At 41.6% G+C, this 20,853-nt stretch overlaps 1 protein-coding gene across 1 annotated transcript in view; it reads right to left on the bottom strand.

Annotated features, from left to right (window-relative positions):
• LOC132115465 (transmembrane protein 132C-like) overlaps positions 1-20,853 on the bottom strand; it is a 212,975-nt gene that overhangs the window by 58,146 nt on the left and 133,976 nt on the right. Inside the window, exon 4 of the mRNA XM_059523958.1 lies at positions 2,327-2,513. Within this exon, the coding sequence (XP_059379941.1) occupies positions 2,327-2,513 (187 nt within the window). The remainder of the gene's footprint in view (positions 1-2,326; positions 2,514-20,853) is intronic.

Genomic DNA, 20,853 nt, shown 5'->3' on the forward strand with positions numbered 1-20,853 from the left:
CAAGCATAATTACATTACAATAAAATAATGAAATTTAAGTATTCTGGAATTCCTCAATAGCACATATCTGGAGAAAAAGCAGAGCAATCTCCAAATAGTCTTCTGCACAGTCATGGCTGCAAGGTGTTCTTAACATAGAAAAATAATAATGTATCACATCAATAAGCACATTCCTTTCCTGCAAGCTTTCCTTAATAGTATTTCCATCTGCACTGATTGTTCTAAATAACAATGATTATAAGAAATTAATGTGACACTTTTTTGACTCACAAGGGTTATTAGGTTTTGGCAAGTTCTTAAATGTGAACTTAAAGATAGATGTGATTTAAGAGCCTTAGTTATTTTAGATTGATTTTTAATTACTCTTCATTTAGATTTAAAACGAAATGCATTTAATCAACTAACATAAAAAATTAGACCACCTAAAAACATGCAATTACAGTATATTATTAAAGTTTAATTTTCTGATTAATCAAGCGCCAGTCAAAAAATCGTTTACCACATGAAAGGTGTTCACACCTACTTTTATTTGTCAAAAAAACTCAAAGTTAAAATGATTCAATATTAATCTACACTCACAGGAAAAAGGTACAGGGGTGCTACCCTTTCAAAATGCACAACTTTGTAGGGTGCACATTAATACCTAAGGTGTACATATTAATACATTAACTCTTTCCTACCGCTAATTACATTTTTTATCATTTACGACACAAAACTTCCCTGCCCTTGATAGTTTTACAACAAGCCGTGTTTTCACTGTTATACGGTAGGTTGTGCTGTTATGGATCTTCTAAAATGGTAAAGCACCTCAAGATCCACAACAAGTGAAGAAGATATGTGTCAACCAGATAGAGTTAATAGAAGTTGTTTATGCACAAGAAAGCTTATATGATCACCAACAGCATGTGTGATGATATGTTTTTTTTCACATTATAATGCACATTAAAATACCTTTATGTTGGAATTGGAAAAAAAATAGGCCTTTTGATGTGATAGAGTCAGCTAAGTCACTTTTGAGAAAAATCGAGTTAAAGTTTTCTGAGGATTCCAAAGCAAAATCACAGAGCAACCATGCATATTTTCCTACAATTCTTTTCTTAATAATAATAACTATATTATTAATCACATAGCTGTTTTTTTTTATTTTATCTTTGTTATCAGGAGTCAATATTGTGACCTACTGTAATGCATTGATATAATATAATGTTACACAGATTACAGATTTTCCCCCAACGATTAACTAAATGTTCATTTAAGACATAACATATTATGTTTGTGTGAATCTCGCCAAGACATATTTGTCAACGATGTACTTTATAAGGGAGATTGCATGCTCTCTGAGAGGTGTGTCTTACAGTTGCATGCAAATGTCAGTCAGTGCCATCATTTTGATATCATTAGCATGGGTTTGTAAATCATATTTTAGTGGTTCAGATTCATTTCATACAGAATTCACTATGAATATTCATAAAGCTGGAAAGCTGTGCTTTGCAACGATATATCCTTGTGGTATAGGCCTAGGGTATAACTTGTGCTGAGAAACAACAGCAGTAGTCCAGAAGTGAGCAGATAAAAAGGTACTCCTCTCAGAAAAAGTACAAATAAAGATCATTTTAGATGTTTAATTATTATTTGAAGCATCGGGATCACTAGAAGAGGGCTTACTGAACAAATTTTTGTTAAAACCTCAAATTCGACCAAAACTGACATTTTTAACTAATGTAACCAAGAAAAATGTTGATGAGGAAAACAAGATTTGGAGGTGTTGATGGACTTAGACTCTGACAATTCACGTTTTGATCATCATTCTGAATCTGATCCAGACAAAGTCTTGGACCCAAAAGCAATTTTCTTCGCTTTTTGTATGATTTTTCTTTTTCTTTTAATAGAAGTTAAAGCATTCATATAAAAACAGAATGAATTCAAATAAAAAAAGAGTTAATAATAGGCCATTTTAGTAACTTTTGAAAGTATTTTCATTTTTAAAAGTTTAGAAATTTTACTGCCCCAGTGCTGACTAGAGTTCTGTTTTTATTTATTTATTTTTGTTGTTCAGAGTAAATTATTGTAACATAAAAAATATTTGATTATGGTCAATTATGTGCCTCTTCTTGAATTATGTGTCTTCAAGATTTTTACTGGACGATTGCTTTTTAAAACATGAAATTATGCTAAACCGAAAAATGGTCATGACAATCCAGATGGTTCAAAGGATCAAAGGCACCTAAAAAGCATGACTGCCTGCCTCTTTTATCTGTCTGTCCCAGAACTCCCAGAAGAGACCCAGCACCTCCCTGAGAAACAGCAGAAATGACGATGTTCTCACCATAGCCAGTGGCACGATGCCAACTAAGTCTTTCTGTGCCAGGTGGATGTGCGTCTCAGTTTCCTCATTGCCGGCCCTGATGCCCGGGTATTCCACCGCCCAGGAAATGGACCTGCTGCCTACCGTACTTCCGACACCATCCACCTCCAGATCCACCTGAACCACCTTCTGCCAGCCCGGCTCCACACTGAGGAAAGAGAGAGAGAGACAGAAACCAATAAGTGCTTTGAAAATGACAGTTTTCTAATAATACATTCAATGATTTTAAAAGAACGGTCACAAGGTCAAGAACCACACTGAGAATTTTCCTTTGTTTTATATTCAAAAACAATGAATACATGCATGCGACCACATAAAAAGAGTTGAAAATAACAGATCGTGTGATATAACAAGTCTCCAGAGAAAGCAGGTTTGAAGCCACGTCAAGTCACTTAGAATTTACTGCCACGAGTCGATCGAGGAACAAGGAGACATGCAAGTGAGAGACATCAGAACTGCTGAGTGCGATGACACAGCTCCAGCGATGCCTGCACCGCAACACATTAAAAGAAGGATAGAGAGGAGAAACCCAACAGGGGGGAAAAGTAAGGCAGGAGGTATAGGAAAGGAAGTGATATGGAGAGACAGGGAACAGATGGAGGTAGACACATATAGAGAGTATAACTGACAGAAAAAGAAGAATGAACGAGAGAGAGAGAGAGAGAGAGAGACAGAGTGAGAGCAAGGAAAAGAAACAAAGACACAGAATCTTAATTTTCTGCCTGAGGTGGTGATCATCTTGCCTCAAACTGCATGCAGAGTTGAAAAACAACAACACTGTTTCTAATGTTTTTCTTGGCTTTACATCAGTGAACTTAAAAAAAGAAAATGACCAGGATAGATCCATATTCTAGAAGCCTCTCTGAAATTTTAGTTTTTCAAGTTACAAGCTACTATTAATTTTGAGTTGAGTTGAGAGCTGCTGCTCTGAAAAAGTGAAGATTTACTACAAGCTACAAAAAAATAAACTGAGGACATGTAAAATTTATGCAATATTCATAAGATAACTAACAACTATCTAATAACTATCCAATAAACTAATGGCTTCGTAAACTTGCAATTTGTGGTCAGTCTGTGTGAACAGTAAATGTACATTTTGGGCCAACTTTTTCCACTTGTAACTTCACTACTAGCGAGAAATCAGCACTGAAGTTGCTTACAATAAACAATCCCAGTGGTCACACTTTATTTTAGGGTCCAATTCTCACTATTAAATAACCATTAACTATGACTTTTGTCTCAATTAACTGCTTATTAATAGTTTATAAGGTAGTTGTTAAGTTTAGGGTATTGGGTAGGATTATGGATGTCATGCTTTATATGTACTTTATAAGCACTAATAAACAGCTAATATGTTAATAATAGACATGCTAATAAGCAACTAGTTATTAGTGTGAATTGGACCCTACACTAAAGTGTTACCATCCCAGTTAAGCTGACAGTATCAAAACTGAAGAGGTAAATCTTTCCTATGCAACAGCAAAAATCCTTTTTACATAAGGGCCCCGATATACTAAGTTTTTTTTACCGTTGTTCGTTGAGGGTTAAAACTAAGTTCGAAATACGTGAGCAGCAATATACTGTTCTCAAAAAACCCAATGGCGCCCACACTGCTGAAAGCATTGTTTAGATGAATATGTAAATATGTGCTGCATGCTTTCCTCTCGGTAACAAAATAAACACAACAAAAATTTGAAAAAAGCATACATTTTTTATATAAAGCATAAGAAAAGCATCTGATCATAGCAATAGGGGTATGTTAGTATGAGCTCTGGAAAGTAGCACTCCAGTAAAGTCACGTCATGTTTATTTATGCCATTTCATTAAATAATAGGAGCGCACACCTCCTATTACACTATCGTCACAGACCAATGGTAGTATGAAGGTGTTTTGCAGCAGTTTCAAACTCTCAAAATTAATTCATTTTGGCATGATATGGACTGAAATGATGCCACATCAGTTTGTTCTTCAATTTCGTTGGAAGTAAATTATAGCACATGTACTGTACAGGAACTGAACTGATTCAATAAAATGAATGGGACTTTACAATGAGAGAGAGAGGTTTGTCTGAATGATGATCAGTTAGAGAGAATCTCACTTTCTTAGGAGAGAGATGACTATCTGAATGACTTACCAGAATGAATCAGATTTTTCAATGCTACATACAGAAAAGGATGGTCTAAATGGACTGTCCAATGCTACATACGAGAGAAAGGAATGTCTGAATGAACTGACTCTCTAGAATGAATGCTGCATACAGGAGAAGACTGTCTAAATGAACAGATTCACTAGAATGGGTCAGACTTTCCATTGCTACCCTTAAGGGACTGATCCTTTTTAACAAACCAGTTCACTGTAAGACTGTCCAATGCTTCATATGAAGGATAGAACCATCTGAATGAACCAGTTCACTACAGTGAGTTAGATTATTTTAATGCTACCACAGAGTGCAGCAGATGTAAGCGGGCAGAGGGATAAGTCTACAACAGGTGAGAATCTAAATGGAACATAGGGTAGTGTGCTATCTGGGACATCTGAACTAACGTATTCACCTTGATGAATTAAACTTTCCAATGATACATACTCTATGAAGGATGGAACTATCTTAATCAACCAGTTCACTAAAACGATTCAGGCTTTCCACTGTTACATACTGTGTGAAGGACAGAACCATTTGGCCAAACCAAATTACAATGAGTGAGGCTTTCCAATGCTACATATTGAATGAGGGACAGAAACATCTGAACCAATGGATTCAATACAATAAATCATTACAACGAATCAGACTTTCCAAATGTTAGATCTGAACAAACAGATTCACTTTTTAATGTAAATGTTACTATGAGGAGATACCCCCTGACATTGTAAAGCTCTTTGAGTGATTAGAAAAGCACTATGTAAATGTAAGGAATTATTATTATTATTATTATTATTATTATTATTATTATTATTACTAACAAGTTTGTAAAAACAAGCATGCAGCATGCTAAATCACATTGTTGAAAATAATAAAGCCAATTCATTAACACATCTTCACAAAGCCCATTTTTGACAAAACAGACATGTTCTTTTTATAGTAAGAACAAACAGGGACACATGAATAGCAGAAGCATCTACTCTCAGAGCACATATACTTAACCTGATTACACATTTACAGAAAGAGTGAAAATGAAAACGGCACCCCAAATCCAGTTTCATTATGACAACTCTATCTCTTGAGAGCATCTTTCATACAAATGATAATCCTCTCCTCGAACAGCAAGAGAGTCAGACACTGAGTTTATAAAGAAACATCCCAGTTGTGAATCAACAACCCAATTTTCCTGACAAAAAAACGAGGTGCATTGAATGGCAAATGAAAATGGAGAAAGCACTCCAGAGGCTCTACACACAGCAGGTCAGATGAGCTCCTGGTAAGTGTCTCTTGGGACCACATTTAAATGTCAGGGAGAGTCAAGTGACAGAGCAAATAAACAATTTCCCCACTGAAGTGATTTATTTCAGTGCCAGGTCTATAGGGACAGACATAATTGAAAGTGTTTGCATCATTCAGTTACTGGAGTAAATGTTTCAGCCAGAAGTGTCATCTCATATCCTTTTTCTAACAAAATCTCTTACATAAAAGCACTTTAAGTATTTATGTCTGATTTGACAAAAACATTACATGCTTTACATTATCTGTTTAATTACATGTTTTTTATTTAATAGGACATATGCAGTTCATTTCAGGAACACTGACACTGCTCGTTTCACTGGTCCCATGACACACACGTCCTCAAAGTTTCACAAGACCCTGTCAAAACAGATGCCGAGCTGTTCTGAGGACCAACACAATCAGAAAGTCAGAATCAGAGGCCCAAAGAAGACAACAGATCCAGCAGTGATTGTCTTGCAAATCAACACTAGTTACTTTTGATTATAATGAGGTTAATGCTGTGCACCTCAGGATTTCAATTGATTTTTTGTATGTTAAAAACAAAATGTATTGCAGTATAGTGAGCATAGTAAGTTATACCTTAAAAAACCTTTATCATTTTAAAGTGCTCCATCCTGAAAACCCAAATATTGACAGTTTTACAAACCTTTGTGTGTGTGTGTGTGTGTGTTGCAAGTGCTTAATAACTCCTTTATTTATTTAAAAGGTGCACTTGTATCTTTTGTTTGTTGTGCTGTCACATCTTGACCTTATACTGACACCTAGAGGTGTGGATGTAGCCAGTGTTGTTATTATTATACTAATATAATATTTATCTAAATTTTTATTAGATTTTCTTTAAATATAAATTAAAAGAACATTTTTCATTTTATTATTATTGAGGTAAAAATAATGTGACACAGCTTTAGTTTGTAAAAAGCAAAAGGAAATCATGTTTAAAAATGTTTAATAGACACAAATTTCACACTGCATTGGAAAATATAAATGTAGCACCTAAACATTTGACATAATACGGCTTGATTTCACATACAGTATTACAAAAAAACAGCATTGGAATTATCATAAGCAGTGAGTATCCTTCAGCAAATTTTGCAGTGCCCTTCTCACTTTGAAGCCCATGTGAAGAAATACAGTTCATGTGTGAGAGGGAACCAGAGAAAATTAGAGAGAGGAGGAAAGAAAGTGTCTTTGGGGATTTGCAGAGATATGAAAGCTGCTCCAGCAGGTACAGCAGCAGGAAAGGGACGCTAGAATAGAGGGTGACAGCAGTCTTTCGGGAGTGACAGCAAAGGAGCAATAGTGAGCAAGGAGAGAAGAGAGAGAATAAAAAGAGAGATAGGCACTGAGCACATTAAAAACCATCCCACAACTCTTGCAGTTTTGCTTTTCTTGGAAAAAAAAAAAATTAAAAGAATTGGTTTGAGAAAAAGCAATTGGAAATGCCTGTATGACAGAAAATACGGTTTTACTATTTGTAGTTATACAATAATTTGTGTTAAACTTAGACAAGACACAAGAGAAGAAATGGTCAAAAGTCACAAATAATAGAAGGAGAGGATTGAAAGGAAGGAAAACAAATAAAAAAAAAGTATAAGGAGCAATATAGGAAGTTGGATTCTATTTTGGTCAACATTTCAATCTGACAATTCAATGAATCCTCCACACACACACACACACACACACACACACACCTGGAATACAAATAACATTATTTCTAACAAAAATCTATAAAAAGTGTCCTGTCATCCACTGGTTGGACAAAGAGATACAAACAAACATAATTTATAATGAAAATCTATGAGGGCAAAGTCATACATCAAATGCATTAAACTGATCAAAAGTGATAGTAAAGATATTTATAATGTTCCAGAAAGTTTATATTTCATATAAATATTTTTTTTTTATTATTTTTTTTTTTCATCAAATAATCCTGAAAACACTGTTTTAAACTATATATTACATTTTGATAATAATAATAATAATAATAAATGTTTCTTGAGCAGCAAATCAGCTTATAAGAATGATTTCTGAAGGATCATGTGACACTGAAGACTGGAGTTATGACGCTGACAAATCGGCATTGCATCAAAGGAATATATTACATTTAACAACATATTACAATACAAAAATTGTAATAACATTTCAAAATATTACTGTTTTTATTGTATTTTTGATCAAATATATGCAGTTGTGGTAGGCAAAAGTGACTTCTTTCAAAAACACTAGAAAAATGAATAGACCCCGGACATTCGAATGGTATAGAATAAGTGCTTTTAAATAAATAAATAAATAAAATGCTTTTAAACCTCATTGAAGTTCCATTACTTACTTTACATTATTGTAAACACGTTTTGTTTTGATTGTATCAATGATTTTCTGTGGTATTTGACAGCATGCCACAAATTATGTTGGTTTTGGTTAAACTGCAGTTAACCTTAAACACTAATGCATACAAGGTGATTTTGTCATAATAACAAATTATGTTTTAAAGATAAAGATAAAGAATGTATGTTTTTTAAAGAATGTTTTACCAGTTAAGTGACATGATACCATTTCACCGACCATGTCAACAATGTACAGGTAGCTATAGTTTCATATTAGGCTGGGAGTGTTTCAGAACCATGGACAGAGACACAAGACAAGGACAACATACTAAAACTAACTACCCACTATTTTCTAGTGGTCAGTTAGTAGCAGAATAGAGTTTAGAACAAGGCACAGTAAAAGCCAAAAGGTCTTCTTGATGAATGTGTACCCCAAAGAAAGACTGAACATTCATAAAACATGTCCTGTTAAACCATGCTCCTGAACACTGTGCCATTTGTCCTGATGGCATAATTTATTTGCAAGCGATGTTTTAGCAGCTGATTCACTAAAGGAATTATGCAATCAGGTAATGTGCAGAAATCAAGGTTCTCAGAAGGTTGTTTAAAATAAAGATTTCCCTTCATGCCTACAATTTACAACTAAAAAAATTATGGTTTAAAATAGAACCACATTTACAAGCAGTTCTCTGTGGGCTGAAACAGAGAAATGTAATTAGTTTTTGTTCCATGAGCCTTATTTGCATAGAAAGGAGTAGTGTTTGGTCAGAAAAGAATAACAATATACAGTGCATAATTAGTGTATATTTGATGTGAATTAGATGCCAGGTTTTGTAGTGAGACAGTATGCGACGGTTGCAACTGCTTTGTGAATTCACCCGTTGCTGCTTTCCAAGTTCAAGTAAAGTTTCAATATTTTTAACCTTTATTTATTTCTATTTTAAAACCACATTCAAATGACGAGCATGAAAATGTTAGGTGATGACACGAAGATAGAGGCAATAGTCCAAAATATACCTGTTGACAAATTTCTACCGGTTTATCGCACACCCCTAGTTATAGTATTCCCTATCACTAGTAGTCAAGTTAGCAAAGCCGCCCTGTAATGATAATAATGACTTTTCTTTGCATTGTGAAGCTCCTAGCTGTTTACAGCTCCTCATCCCATAGGAGAGGCTCTACACACAGCAGGTCAGATGAGCTCCTGGTAAGTGTCTCTTGGGACCACATTTAAATGTCAGGGAGAGTCAAGTGACAGAGCAAATAAACAATTTCCCCACTGAAGTGATTTATTTCAGTGCCAGGTCTATAGGGACAGACATAATTGAAAGTGTTTGCATCATTCAGTTACTGGAGTAAATGTTTCAGCCAGAAGTGTCATCTCATATCCTTTTTCTAACAAAATCTCTTACATAAAAGCACTTTAAGTATTTATGTCTGATTTGACAAAAACATTACATGCTTTACATTATCTGTTTAATTACATGTTTTTTATTAAATAGGACATATGCATATGTTGTAGAAAACTCTCAGGTTTAAAATGATTAGATGGATATAAATCTGAAAAATTCTGCATTTTTTTGCAATGTAATTGCAGTATTGAGTATACAGCAAACATCATCTCCAGACAGTTTAATTGTCAGCAAAAGTGCACAGAATCTTATTAGCAACTTGGGTTTCTCTTTGGGGCCAACTACTTAAATATTACAGTGCCAATGACATAAATAAATAAATAAAGATTTGATTAGGTTCTATTGTGCATTTAATTAGTTTAATTAATTAGCATCACCACTAGATGTCAAACCAAGTGGTCAACAGAAAGAACAGCAGTTATCCACATCCGACCAGTCAGATGAGACCCAAGACTCAAACTGATAAACCAATCTATTGAAACTAAGTTGAAAACTTGGCTCATTCCAAACCTATGCAAATTTTTGACATCAGATGGATGAATACATTAACACAACACTCACCTTTACCCAAGAGAACCCACATTCCACAACCCATGTGAATAATAGCAAAATAAATAAATACAACATCTTAGTATTGAGATGACCTCACAGGCTGCACACAAAAACAAACCAACAGCACAAGCTGTATAGTCAGATTCATGAGAAAAATGACTCTTATTAGACTCATAAAATCACAAGTTTGAATCAGTCTGATGAATCCTTCATTGAATGACCTTATTTACTGAGCTTCTTACTTAAGGGTCATAACATTTTAAACAGTTTTTGTCAGACCGTTTGTTCTCATGACAGGCAAGACGGATCATGACTGATTGTTCTCATGTTAGAGATACTTTTATCTACTGGGGATGTATATTATACATACATCTTTATTTACTTACTATTATTAAAACAAAGGCATATAAAAGAAGTGGACATGAGAAAAAAAGATAAGAAAAGCTATAGAAAAAGACAAGAAAGGGAGGCGTTTGACATCTGAAAGTAAGCCATCCTCAAGTTCAGCCAACCTGCTTTCACTGATATTCTCACACATTTATATTTTGGACTATTTAAAAAGGATACAAGCAGTGCACGTACCCCACATAAGGCCTAGCAGAATAACTAAAAAGGAAAACACATTTCTCAATAGGCATAGTTCTAAAATTATATGCCACTATTCAAGACTGTTTTCTTGTCCCAGTAAAACACTCACTCGCATGCTTTTGATGGACCGCCTGGCTTCCTATCAGAGACACACAAACATGCAGACCTGATGAGAAATGTTCCGCCAGGTTGTTTATTTGGCAGTTCACAACAACTCTACTGCTTTCTCCAATGCACACACACACAAAGTCACACGGGTACACGGGCGCAGTCATAAATACCTGTGACAGACCCTGTGTTCAGAGGTAGTGTGTCGTTGCGCAGAACCAGGCCTGACTAGAAGAAAACCCACTGGCAATCATACATATTCAAACACCCCACAGCCAGAAAGAACTACTCAATTTTCTCCTCATATAATGTACATAAATGTGTGTGTGTGTGTGTGTGTGTGTGTGTCAACCCATACTGCATAACAGAAAGCAGAAAAAATAGCAATGATGGACAGAAAAATCAAGAGTTCAACTGCAGAAGCATAAAGGATTATAATAAAAAAGTAGGTCAAAACCTTCAAATGCATTTGAGTAAAATGCTAGTGGGTACTAAGGGTGTTTTCTTCCATTTTAAAGTAAAACAAACAAAAATAAATAATATGTTGCTCATAATTGCAACTTTATTTCTTGCAATGTGACTTTACACATCAAAGCTGTATGTTTCTCTTAAATGTTACTTTATTTATAGAAATTGTGAAATTTTATTAAATGTTTGTCAATTGGAATGACTACAAACCGATTTCAGATTCCGAAAGTTCTCTTTAAACACACTTAGAAAAAGCTGTCATCAGGGTGGGACCTTTTTAAAATGTACACTTTTGTACCCAAATGGTAAATATTACTAACTTTTGAAAGGGTATCACACCACAGACAGCTTTTGTACTTTTTTGTACCCCTACATTCTCTGTTTATATGAACCTTAAACATTGCAGTCCATTCACATTTTTGTTGATATGTCCATTTCATGAATTCCAAACAAAAGTTCTGCACATGAGAAAATTTGGCATATATATATATATATATATATATATATATATATATATATATATATATATATATATATATGTAAATAGCTTTTATAGCAAATATGATACATTTTTACTTGTATTTTCTGACATAGTGTTTTTTGAATCTATAGTTACTATCATTCACATACACCATTGTTAAGTTCAACATGTGGTTAGAAGCATAGTATATGCTAGTATGACATGTAGATTTAAACAGATCATGCTCTTGAGAAATACAAGCAAACTAATGTAGCGCGATCTGCCATTCCATGCATATACAAATTAGATTTTACCTCTTTTAGATTCTTAAGAGAATAAAAGCATCATTTCTGACTAATGCATACAGTATGTGTGCTTGTTCTAGTACCACAGGGGAACCCCAGAGTGGCGTAAGAAAACGTACTCGGTTACTAAACGTAACCTCGGTTCTCTCTAGAAGAGCGAACGAGTACTGCGTCTTAGCTAAGACGCTACGGGAAAAGTCTCTTTTCACGAAATACTGAAGCAAAAAATTATCCTTAATTTTGTATTTTTGTAAAGCGCATTTGCAGCAGTACACAGCCATAGGCGAGACGGCTCGTTCGCTCATTGGCTTGTTCTGCGGCAACTGCACAGCCTATCGAGCGCGGGCTGATGCAACATCAGACCAATAAGGGCGCATCGCGCCCTTCTTGCCACTTCCCGCCGAAACGGGTGTGGCCCAACCTATAAAAGGAGCTCGAAAAGGCTGACTCACCTGATTTATTTCATCGCCGAAGCGAACCAGAGTGAATCGTGCGCACGGCAGAGAACGCAGTACTCGTTCGCTCTTCTAGAGAGAACCGAGGTTACGTTTAGTAACCGAGTACGTTCTCTTACGAGAGCTCTCTCGTACTGCGTCTTAGCTAAGACGCTACGGGAACCCAATGTAAAACGCCGTGCGCGCAGGGATCACACACCAATAAACCTGAAGCAACGCCCAGGATTTACAGTGCACAGTCACCTGAGGGACTCACAGAGAGTCCAGGACAGAAAAGGGAAAAAGCCCTCCGTCCCATATCTAGCAGCATCCGTAGATGCGGCAATATGACGTCACACAGCCGAGGCAAGGCCTGACCAATGTGGCAATGCGGGTCTTACGCAGTACTGCCCATATAACAGTCGGCAGCGCATAGCGCTCGTGAACTCAGAATTCCCCTCAGGGCCCTGATTCGCCTATACCGACAGCAGCCTTGCTTGCAAGGCGGGAACCTCCAGGTTATAGAACCTGATAAATGTAGACGGCGAGGCCCAACCTGCCGCCATACATATATCCTGCAAGGAGATCCCAGTAGACCACGCCCACGACGAGGCGATGCCTCTTGTGGAGTGTGCTCTGACGCCCAACGGGCACTGAAGGCCCCTGGAAGCGTAAGCTAACGCTATGGCGTCAACTATCCATCTGGATAGAGTCTGTCTCGAAACAGCCATTCCCTTGGAACGCCCACCGAACGAGACAAATAGCTGCTCCGTCTGCCGAAAGGCAGCAGAGCGAGACACATAAGCTCTTAAAACCCCTGATAGGGCAAAGAAGACTCGAGTCTCCATCCTCCCCTGACACCGGCAGGGCAGACAGGGCAATAACCTGAGCCCGAAACGGTGTGTTGAGGGATTTCGGCACATAACCGTGCCTAGGTTTGAGTATGACTCTTGAGTCAATGGGCCCAAACTCCAAGCACGACTGGCTCACCGAGAGCGCGTGCAAATCACCCACACACTTCACAGAAGCGAGAGCCAACAAGAATACTGTCTTGAACGACAGATGCTGAAGGCTAATCGATTGGATAGGCTTGAAAGGGGGACCTTTCAAGGCCTCCAAAAACCGCCGCGAGGTCCCACATAGGGACTGACGGAGGTCTGGGAGGATTCAGCCTCCTAGCTCCTCTGAGGAACCGGATGACTAAATCATTCCTTCCTATTGACTGACCGGACGCCGTTTCAGAAAACGCCGCGATGGCAGCCACATAAACTTTGAGCGTGGATGGGGCTCTGCCCTTATCCAACAGCTCCTGAAGGAAGGAGAGGACCTCCGTCACCTCACAACTAAGGGGTGAATAACCTCGAGCTGTGCACCAGCTGGAGAACACCGACCACTTCGAGGCATACAGACGTCGTGTCGACGGAGCTCTAGCCTGAGTGATGGTATTTAGCACTCTCACTGCGAGATCAGCGGGTAACCATTGAGTGCCCATACATAGAGGGACCACAACTCCGGTTGAGGGTGCCAAATCGAGCCCCTGGCCTGCGAGAGGAGGTCTCTCCTCAATGGTACCGGCCACGGGGCGACATCTGCTAACTGCATCAAATCTGGGAACCATGGTTGGTTCTTCCAAAGAGGTGCTACAAGCAGTATTGAACATCTCGTTTCTCTCACCTGTTCTATCACCTGCGGAAGGAGGGAGACGGGAGGGAACGCATAAAGCGGGCAGCACGGCCATCTCCGTGACAGCGCGCTTTCGTTCTTGGAAAAGAACGCGGGGCAGTGAGCGTCTTCGTGGGACGCAAAGAGGTCCACCTCCACAAGCCAAATCTCTGCCACAACAGCCGGACTGTTTGCGGGTGTAGAGACCATTCGCCCGTAGGAACATTGCCTCTGGACAGCCTGTCTGGACCCAGATTCTGCAGTCCAGGCACATGCACTGCTCTCAGCGAGCACACGTTGCGCTGAGCCCAAATCAGGAGGCGTTCCGTCAGCCTGCACAGGTTTCGGGACCCGAGACCGACCTGGCGATTTATGTAGGACACCACGGACATGTTGTCCGAACGGACTATGACGTGGTGATCCTTGATATGGGGACAAAAGCGCGTCAGCGCGTTCTCCACTGCCAGCATTTCCAGGCAGTTGATATGATGGAGCTTTTCCCATTCTGACCATAGGCCAAAGGACGGTCTGCCTTCGAGCAGCGCTCCCCATCCCGAAGTGGAGGCGTCCGTCGACACCATTTTCACACTCGGGGAAGTCCCCAGGCTTACACCTGATCGGTACCAGCCGTTCGCTGTCCAAGGTGCTAGAGCCGCAACACAGCTCTGATCGACCTTGAAATGCAGCCGGCCAGACGCCCACGCTCTGCGCGGCACCCGAGCCTTCAGCCAGAACTGCAGGGGGCGCATGCGGAGCAGGCCCAGCCGCAGAACCGGAGATGCTGAGGCCATGAAACCCAGCATCTTTTGACAGTGTTTGAGCGACACAGTCGTGCCACAGCGGAAAGAACTCGCTGCACGCTGAATGCCCATCGCGCGCTGTGGTGACAGCCGCGCCGTCATGGAACACGAGTTCAGAACTATACCCAGAAACAGGATCGTCTGACTGGGGTTCAGCGAACTCTTCACCCAATTGACACTGAGGCCGAGCTTCTCGAGGTGATCGAGTAAAACGGCTCTGTGGTCCATGAGCTCCGCTCATGATCGGGCCAGAACCAGCCAGTCGTCCAAATAATTCAGCACTCGTGTGCCTCTGAGTCTAAGAGGAGCGAGCGCTGCATCCATGCACCTCGTAAACGTACGAGGAGCTACGGACAAGCCGAATGGCAGGACTGCAAACTGGTATGCCTGGCCCTCGAAGGCGAATCTCAAATATCGCCTGTGGTTTGACGCTATCTGTATTTGAAAATACGCGTCCTTCAGATCTATTGACATGAACCAGTCCCCTCTGCGAATCTGCGCGAGGAGCTTCCTGGTCGTGAGCATTTTGAAACTGCGTTTCATCAATGCCTGTTCAGCTGTCTTAGATCCAGTATGGGCCGGAGACCCCCGTCTCTCTTGGGTACCAGAAAGTATCTGCTGTACAGCCCCCCTTCGCTTTGAGACACAGGCTCTACAGCCCCTTTGCTCAACAGTTTTGATATTTCGGCCCGAAGTATGTGTGCTACTTCTGTTTTGACCGTAGTTTCGACGCGCGCTGAAAAGCACGGTGGGCGTCGAGAAAACTGTAGCGTGTAGCCTCTCTTTATAATGCCTAGCACCCAATCCGAAACCCCTGGAAGCACTGACCATGCATTTGCATGAATGGCTAAGGGCTGGATGCGAAACGCGCTCTGTTGACTGGGCAACGGCGGCGCTCGAGTGTGCTGCGCATCTGAGGCGGGGAGCGCGCTGATCACAGCGGGCAGATCGCTCTTCCTCGACCCCGTTCCGGCGCTTAACCGACTGGAGGGAGGCTGAGCGGGTCCCGTGGGACTCGATATATCTGCGAGTAACCGTGGGCTGCATGTGTGCACTTTTACCACTTTAAACTCGCTGTCTGCCTGTGCAGAATGTACGTGCACGGGCCTCGTTTTTACAGAAGCCCCGCGCCGTATGTGACATAGTGTATCTGGGCACTGGGAAGTGGGCACGTTTACTATGCGGCGCGCTCGACCGATCTGTGTCGATCTTATGTGCGCTAGCCCTGTGTGCAGGGCTGTGCTTATATGTGGAGATGGGCACTGGGTAGTGGGCATCGTCACTGCATTTATAGCACCATCGGCCGTGGCCGGACGAGCATGCACGGGTTTCGTTTTTACAGAAACCACATGACGCGTGTGACATAGTAATTGTGGGCACTGAGGGGTAGGCACGTTTACTATGCAGTGTGCGCGACCGACTTGAGTCGACATTATGGGCGCAGGCCCTGTGTGCAGGGCTGTGCTTACATGTGGAGATGGGCACTGAGGAGTGGGCATCGTCACTACATTTATAGCACCATCGGCCGTGGCCGGACGAACGTGCACGGGTTTCGTTTTTACAGAAACCACATGACGCGTGTGACATAGTGATTGTGGGCACTGAGGAGTGGGCACGTCTACTATGTAGTGCGCGTGATCGCTTTTATAGGCGCGAGCCCTGTGTGAAGGGCTGTGCTTATATGCGGAGATGGGCACTGAGCAGTGGGCATCGTCACTACATTTATAGCACCATCGGCCGTGGCCGGGACACCAGAAATTACACCTTTTTCGGGAAATATCTGGGTAGCCGTGATAACGGTTTTCGTGTGCAGGCAAGCGGGCAACTGTACAGGCTTGCGCATTGCAAACAACGCTGAAATAGTCACAATCTCTGGAAACTGAAACAGCGGCGCGCTTAGGTGAGAGCCCGGCCGCAGCGGAACTCGTACACTGGCGCTTCGATGAAGCAGCCATCGTGTGTAGTGCCGACGCAGCGTCATGCAGCATGCGTAGATGGCTTTCCCAGGATGGCTTCGGGGCTCCCGGCCTCACCGTAATCCTCTGCCGCGGTCCCCGCGGCGCGGGGCGACGGCCAGTAGAGCGAGAACGGGGGTCTCGAGCTGCGTTGCTGAAGCTGTTGTGATAACGGCTTTTGTGTGCAGGCAAGCGGGCAACTGTGCAGGCTTGCGCATTGCAGAAAACGCTGAGACAGTCACAATTCCTGGAACTGAAACAGCGGCGCGCTTGGGTGAGAGCTCGGCCACAGCGGAACTCGTACACCTGCGCTTCGATGAAGCAGCCATCGTTAGTAGCGCCGACGCAGCGTCACACAGGAGGCTTTAGATGGCAACACCGCTTTTGCCGCCGTCCAGCAGAGGGCGGACAAAGGTGCGTCGCTATCACCTGTTCCACCAGGCGGAAGTGAGTGGTAGTTCCTGTTTTTAGCATCATCAGTGTGGAGAATGCTAGTGAGACAGACGAACGAGTTCGTGCTGAATATGGAGCGTTCCAAGCCTTCGCCACCTCTTCGTGAAGCTCAGGAAGAAATGAGGCGGGCTTTGAGAAGTACGCTCATCCGAAAGGGAAATACCATCCAGCCGGGAACGAGAGGGGGGGGCGCTGGTGCAAACCACTCGCGGCCGAGACTCATCGCGGCCAACACGATCATTCGCCCCGGCTCCTTCTCGATGTCAGCTCGTCTGCTGGGCTTCTGAGCAGAAGGCGCGAGATCCTCGGAGCTCGCCCAGCCCTCACTGCCCGAAGCTAGCAGAGAGCGCGTGTCCTCTTCCCCCGACGCGGCCCTGAGATCGACTTCCTCGGACGACGCGCCGGCAAACAGCGGGCGCTGCCCACCGGGAAGCGATGCAGGGGGGGGCCGGTGAAGCAGGGCGAACCGGCGAGCTCGGTTGAGCTGAAGACGGTTCCGGAATCCGCTGGAAGCGATGCTTTTACGGCGCCTCAGCGCAGCGGAGAATGCAGGCTCAGAGAAAAAGGCCAGGCGAGTCCTCAGAGTCACCATGGCAACAGCTCGCAGTGGGGGCATCCGCCGTCAGCGAGCGAGCGCTGCATGATCTTCACCCAGGCAGGAGACACAGATGACGTACCGGTCTCCCTCGCTGAGTGGGGCTCTGACGAGCCGCAGGAAGGCATCTTAAAAAAGACGCGAGCTCTTTTACGAGTGTGTGTCGCAGGGCGAACACACACACACACATAAAGAACAGCTTGTATATAACAGGATTGAAAGGATATAGGCGCCGGATAGCGCAGCAGGAACGGCAATGGAAGGCGGCGATGCCAGCAGCTTCAGAATGGCTCGTCCTGCTGATGTGCTTTCTCAGACGGCGCTTGCTTCCTCCGTGATCCAGCGATGCGTGAGCTTCGCTGAAGAGATGAAAAATCAGGTGAGTCAGCCTTTTCGAGCTCCTTTTATAGGTTGGGCCACACCCGTTTCGGCGGGAAGTGGCAAGAAGGGCGCGAAGCGCCCTTATTGGTCTGATGTTGCATCAGCCCGCGCTCGATAGGCTGTGCAGTTGCCGCAGAACAAGCCAATGAGCGAACGAGCCGTCTCGCCTATGGCTGTGTACTGCTGCAAATGCGCTTTACAAAAATACAAAATTAAGGATAATTTTTTGCTTCAGTATTTCGTGAAAAGAGACTTTTCCCGTAGCGTCTTAGCTAAGACGCAGTACGAGAGAGCTCTCGTAAGAGAACCAGCAAAAGAAATGCAAGGAACAAAAACAACAAAGCAGTCTTTAGATGCCATGTTTGTTCTTTACAGCATTTTACAGATTAATTAGCAGAAGTTATCACTCCACCAACTGCTTGACATGATTAACAACAGTTCCAACCAAGGTGGTTTCAATAGTGACAAAGTTTTTGGGAAATTTTTGGGAGTAGAATATTTAAATGAATTATGCAAGATGATTTAGTAAGGTCTGTGGTAGTCAGTTTACTTGCATTTACACCAATATTTAACACTCCCCGAAAATGTGACTTAACCCATTTTGCACCTGTGTTGTTAGTGGATAATCTACACCTGATTATCCTCGGCTGTGGTTGTTTGCCACTGTACACTAATTTGTGCCGCTCTTTGTGGGATGCGTTGGTCATTATGGAAATGATCTGGCTGCATCTGTGTTTTTTATTTTGCACATTGTCAGTAGATCACCCATAAAACTTTCAATTCCCATCAGCACATTTATGGGATTGCGCACTAGCTATAATTTGGCTATCTTAGTAAATCTGGCTCTATATCAACACCACTTTCAATTCGATCGAAATATTATTCAGATTGGGCTCAATCAGATCAACTGAGTTGATTACATGAGAGCTGTCCAGTCCAATTGAGCCATCAATCTGATTACTAAATAATAATTTGGGTGCATGTAAATGTCATTAATGTGACATATTACTATACTACAATCACCATTTTATTCTGAGGTGGAAACAGACTTCCATATCTGTATTTGTTTATAAGCATTCATGTGAAAGCTTCTCTCCCATGCACAGAAGATGGGGTTTGTATTGTTACCTCTGTGCTCTGTCTTTTCGAGCGTGGCAGCAATTTGGTTAGCTGTGACAATAATAATACATCAAAGCAGAGAATCAATGCCACTACAAAGGCTTCGTAGCCTAAACCTACAACTAAGTGAGACAGCTCCAGCATTGTGTGTGTGGTGCACCTGTGCATGTGGCTTATTTAGTATTCAGTTTGTGCATCTAATGTACTAAATGTATTTTTTGATAGGCAAATGCAGTGGGTTTGCTGTGTGCGTGTGACTATTAAGGCTCTGCTGGTGCGTTCAAGAGGAATTTCATTTCACAGGTGAGGGGGGAACTCCGTCTAAAGTGACTGGAGCGTGTCCACGCTCTGGCTTCTCTAGCCATGGCACCCCTGGGGTGGGCAGTTAAGGGCAACAGAGTGCAACAGGATACAAGCATCTGACACACCACGACTGAGCACTCAGCTGGCAAACAGCCACTATGCAGAGAAAGAGAGAGAGACCGACTGAAAAAAAGGAGATAGAGAAAGCAGAGAAATATTAATTGAAGTTAACTGAAGTCATTGGTCTGTGAAGTGTAGCATGGAAATGGCAACGCTATTCTTCAAGAACAAGTATAGCCATAGGTGCTTCCTAATGGGAAAAACTCACAATAGCATCCAGAGAGACGAGAAACAAGAAAATGTTATGAATCACTGTACTGAATTCAGAATGTTCAATACTGGCTGGAATAGTGCTTTAAGAAAACCTCTCCAGTTGGTCTTTATTTAATAATAATATTGCCAATGAGATGTAAAAGCAAGCTACAGGATCCGGAAATAATATGAAGAAAAGAGAAATCAGCTGTACATTTGTGGCCTTTTTCTTTTATCTTTAGTTTACAAAATGCCTACAATTCAGAGAAAGCATGAAAGACTTGATTTATGTCTCGAATGTGCACAAATGAAAAAAATATGAAATGCATTTATCGAAGTGGCAGAGATGAGACAGTATTGAGGAGGTAAGAAAAGTGAAAAACTGTGAAATAATCAAAGATAGAAATAGACCAAGAAGAGCACTAGAAAAAAAAGAAAAAGAACAAAAACGGAATGAGAGAAAGAAAAGGAGAAAACAGGCTGGAGAGCACTTCTGTGGCCTATTCCCATTGGAGACTTTCAATTTCACCTGGTCTGAGAGCTAAGTATTCAGAAAAAAGTTTGAATGAGGCTGAAAGAGGCACACAGGACAAAGAGGCCGATGTAGGACCCCTGTGTGCCCTTGTCAAATAAAAGAGGAAAGGAAGAGAAAATAATAGCGATAAATGTCAGTGTGATAGAGCACGTTCAGCCACTAGTTCCTCACCACAAACACTGCTGGCTCAACTATTGTTATAGACGGACAGATTTAGGGAGTCTGCATCTCTCAAGGGATGGAAGAAGCGGGATGAATTTAGAGAAGGAAGAATGATGCAGTAAAC

The sequence above is a fragment of the Carassius carassius genome, chromosome 34 (genome assembly GCF_963082965.1).
Source record: "Carassius carassius chromosome 34, fCarCar2.1, whole genome shotgun sequence".
Classification (NCBI taxonomy): domain Eukaryota; kingdom Metazoa; phylum Chordata; class Actinopteri; order Cypriniformes; family Cyprinidae; genus Carassius; species Carassius carassius.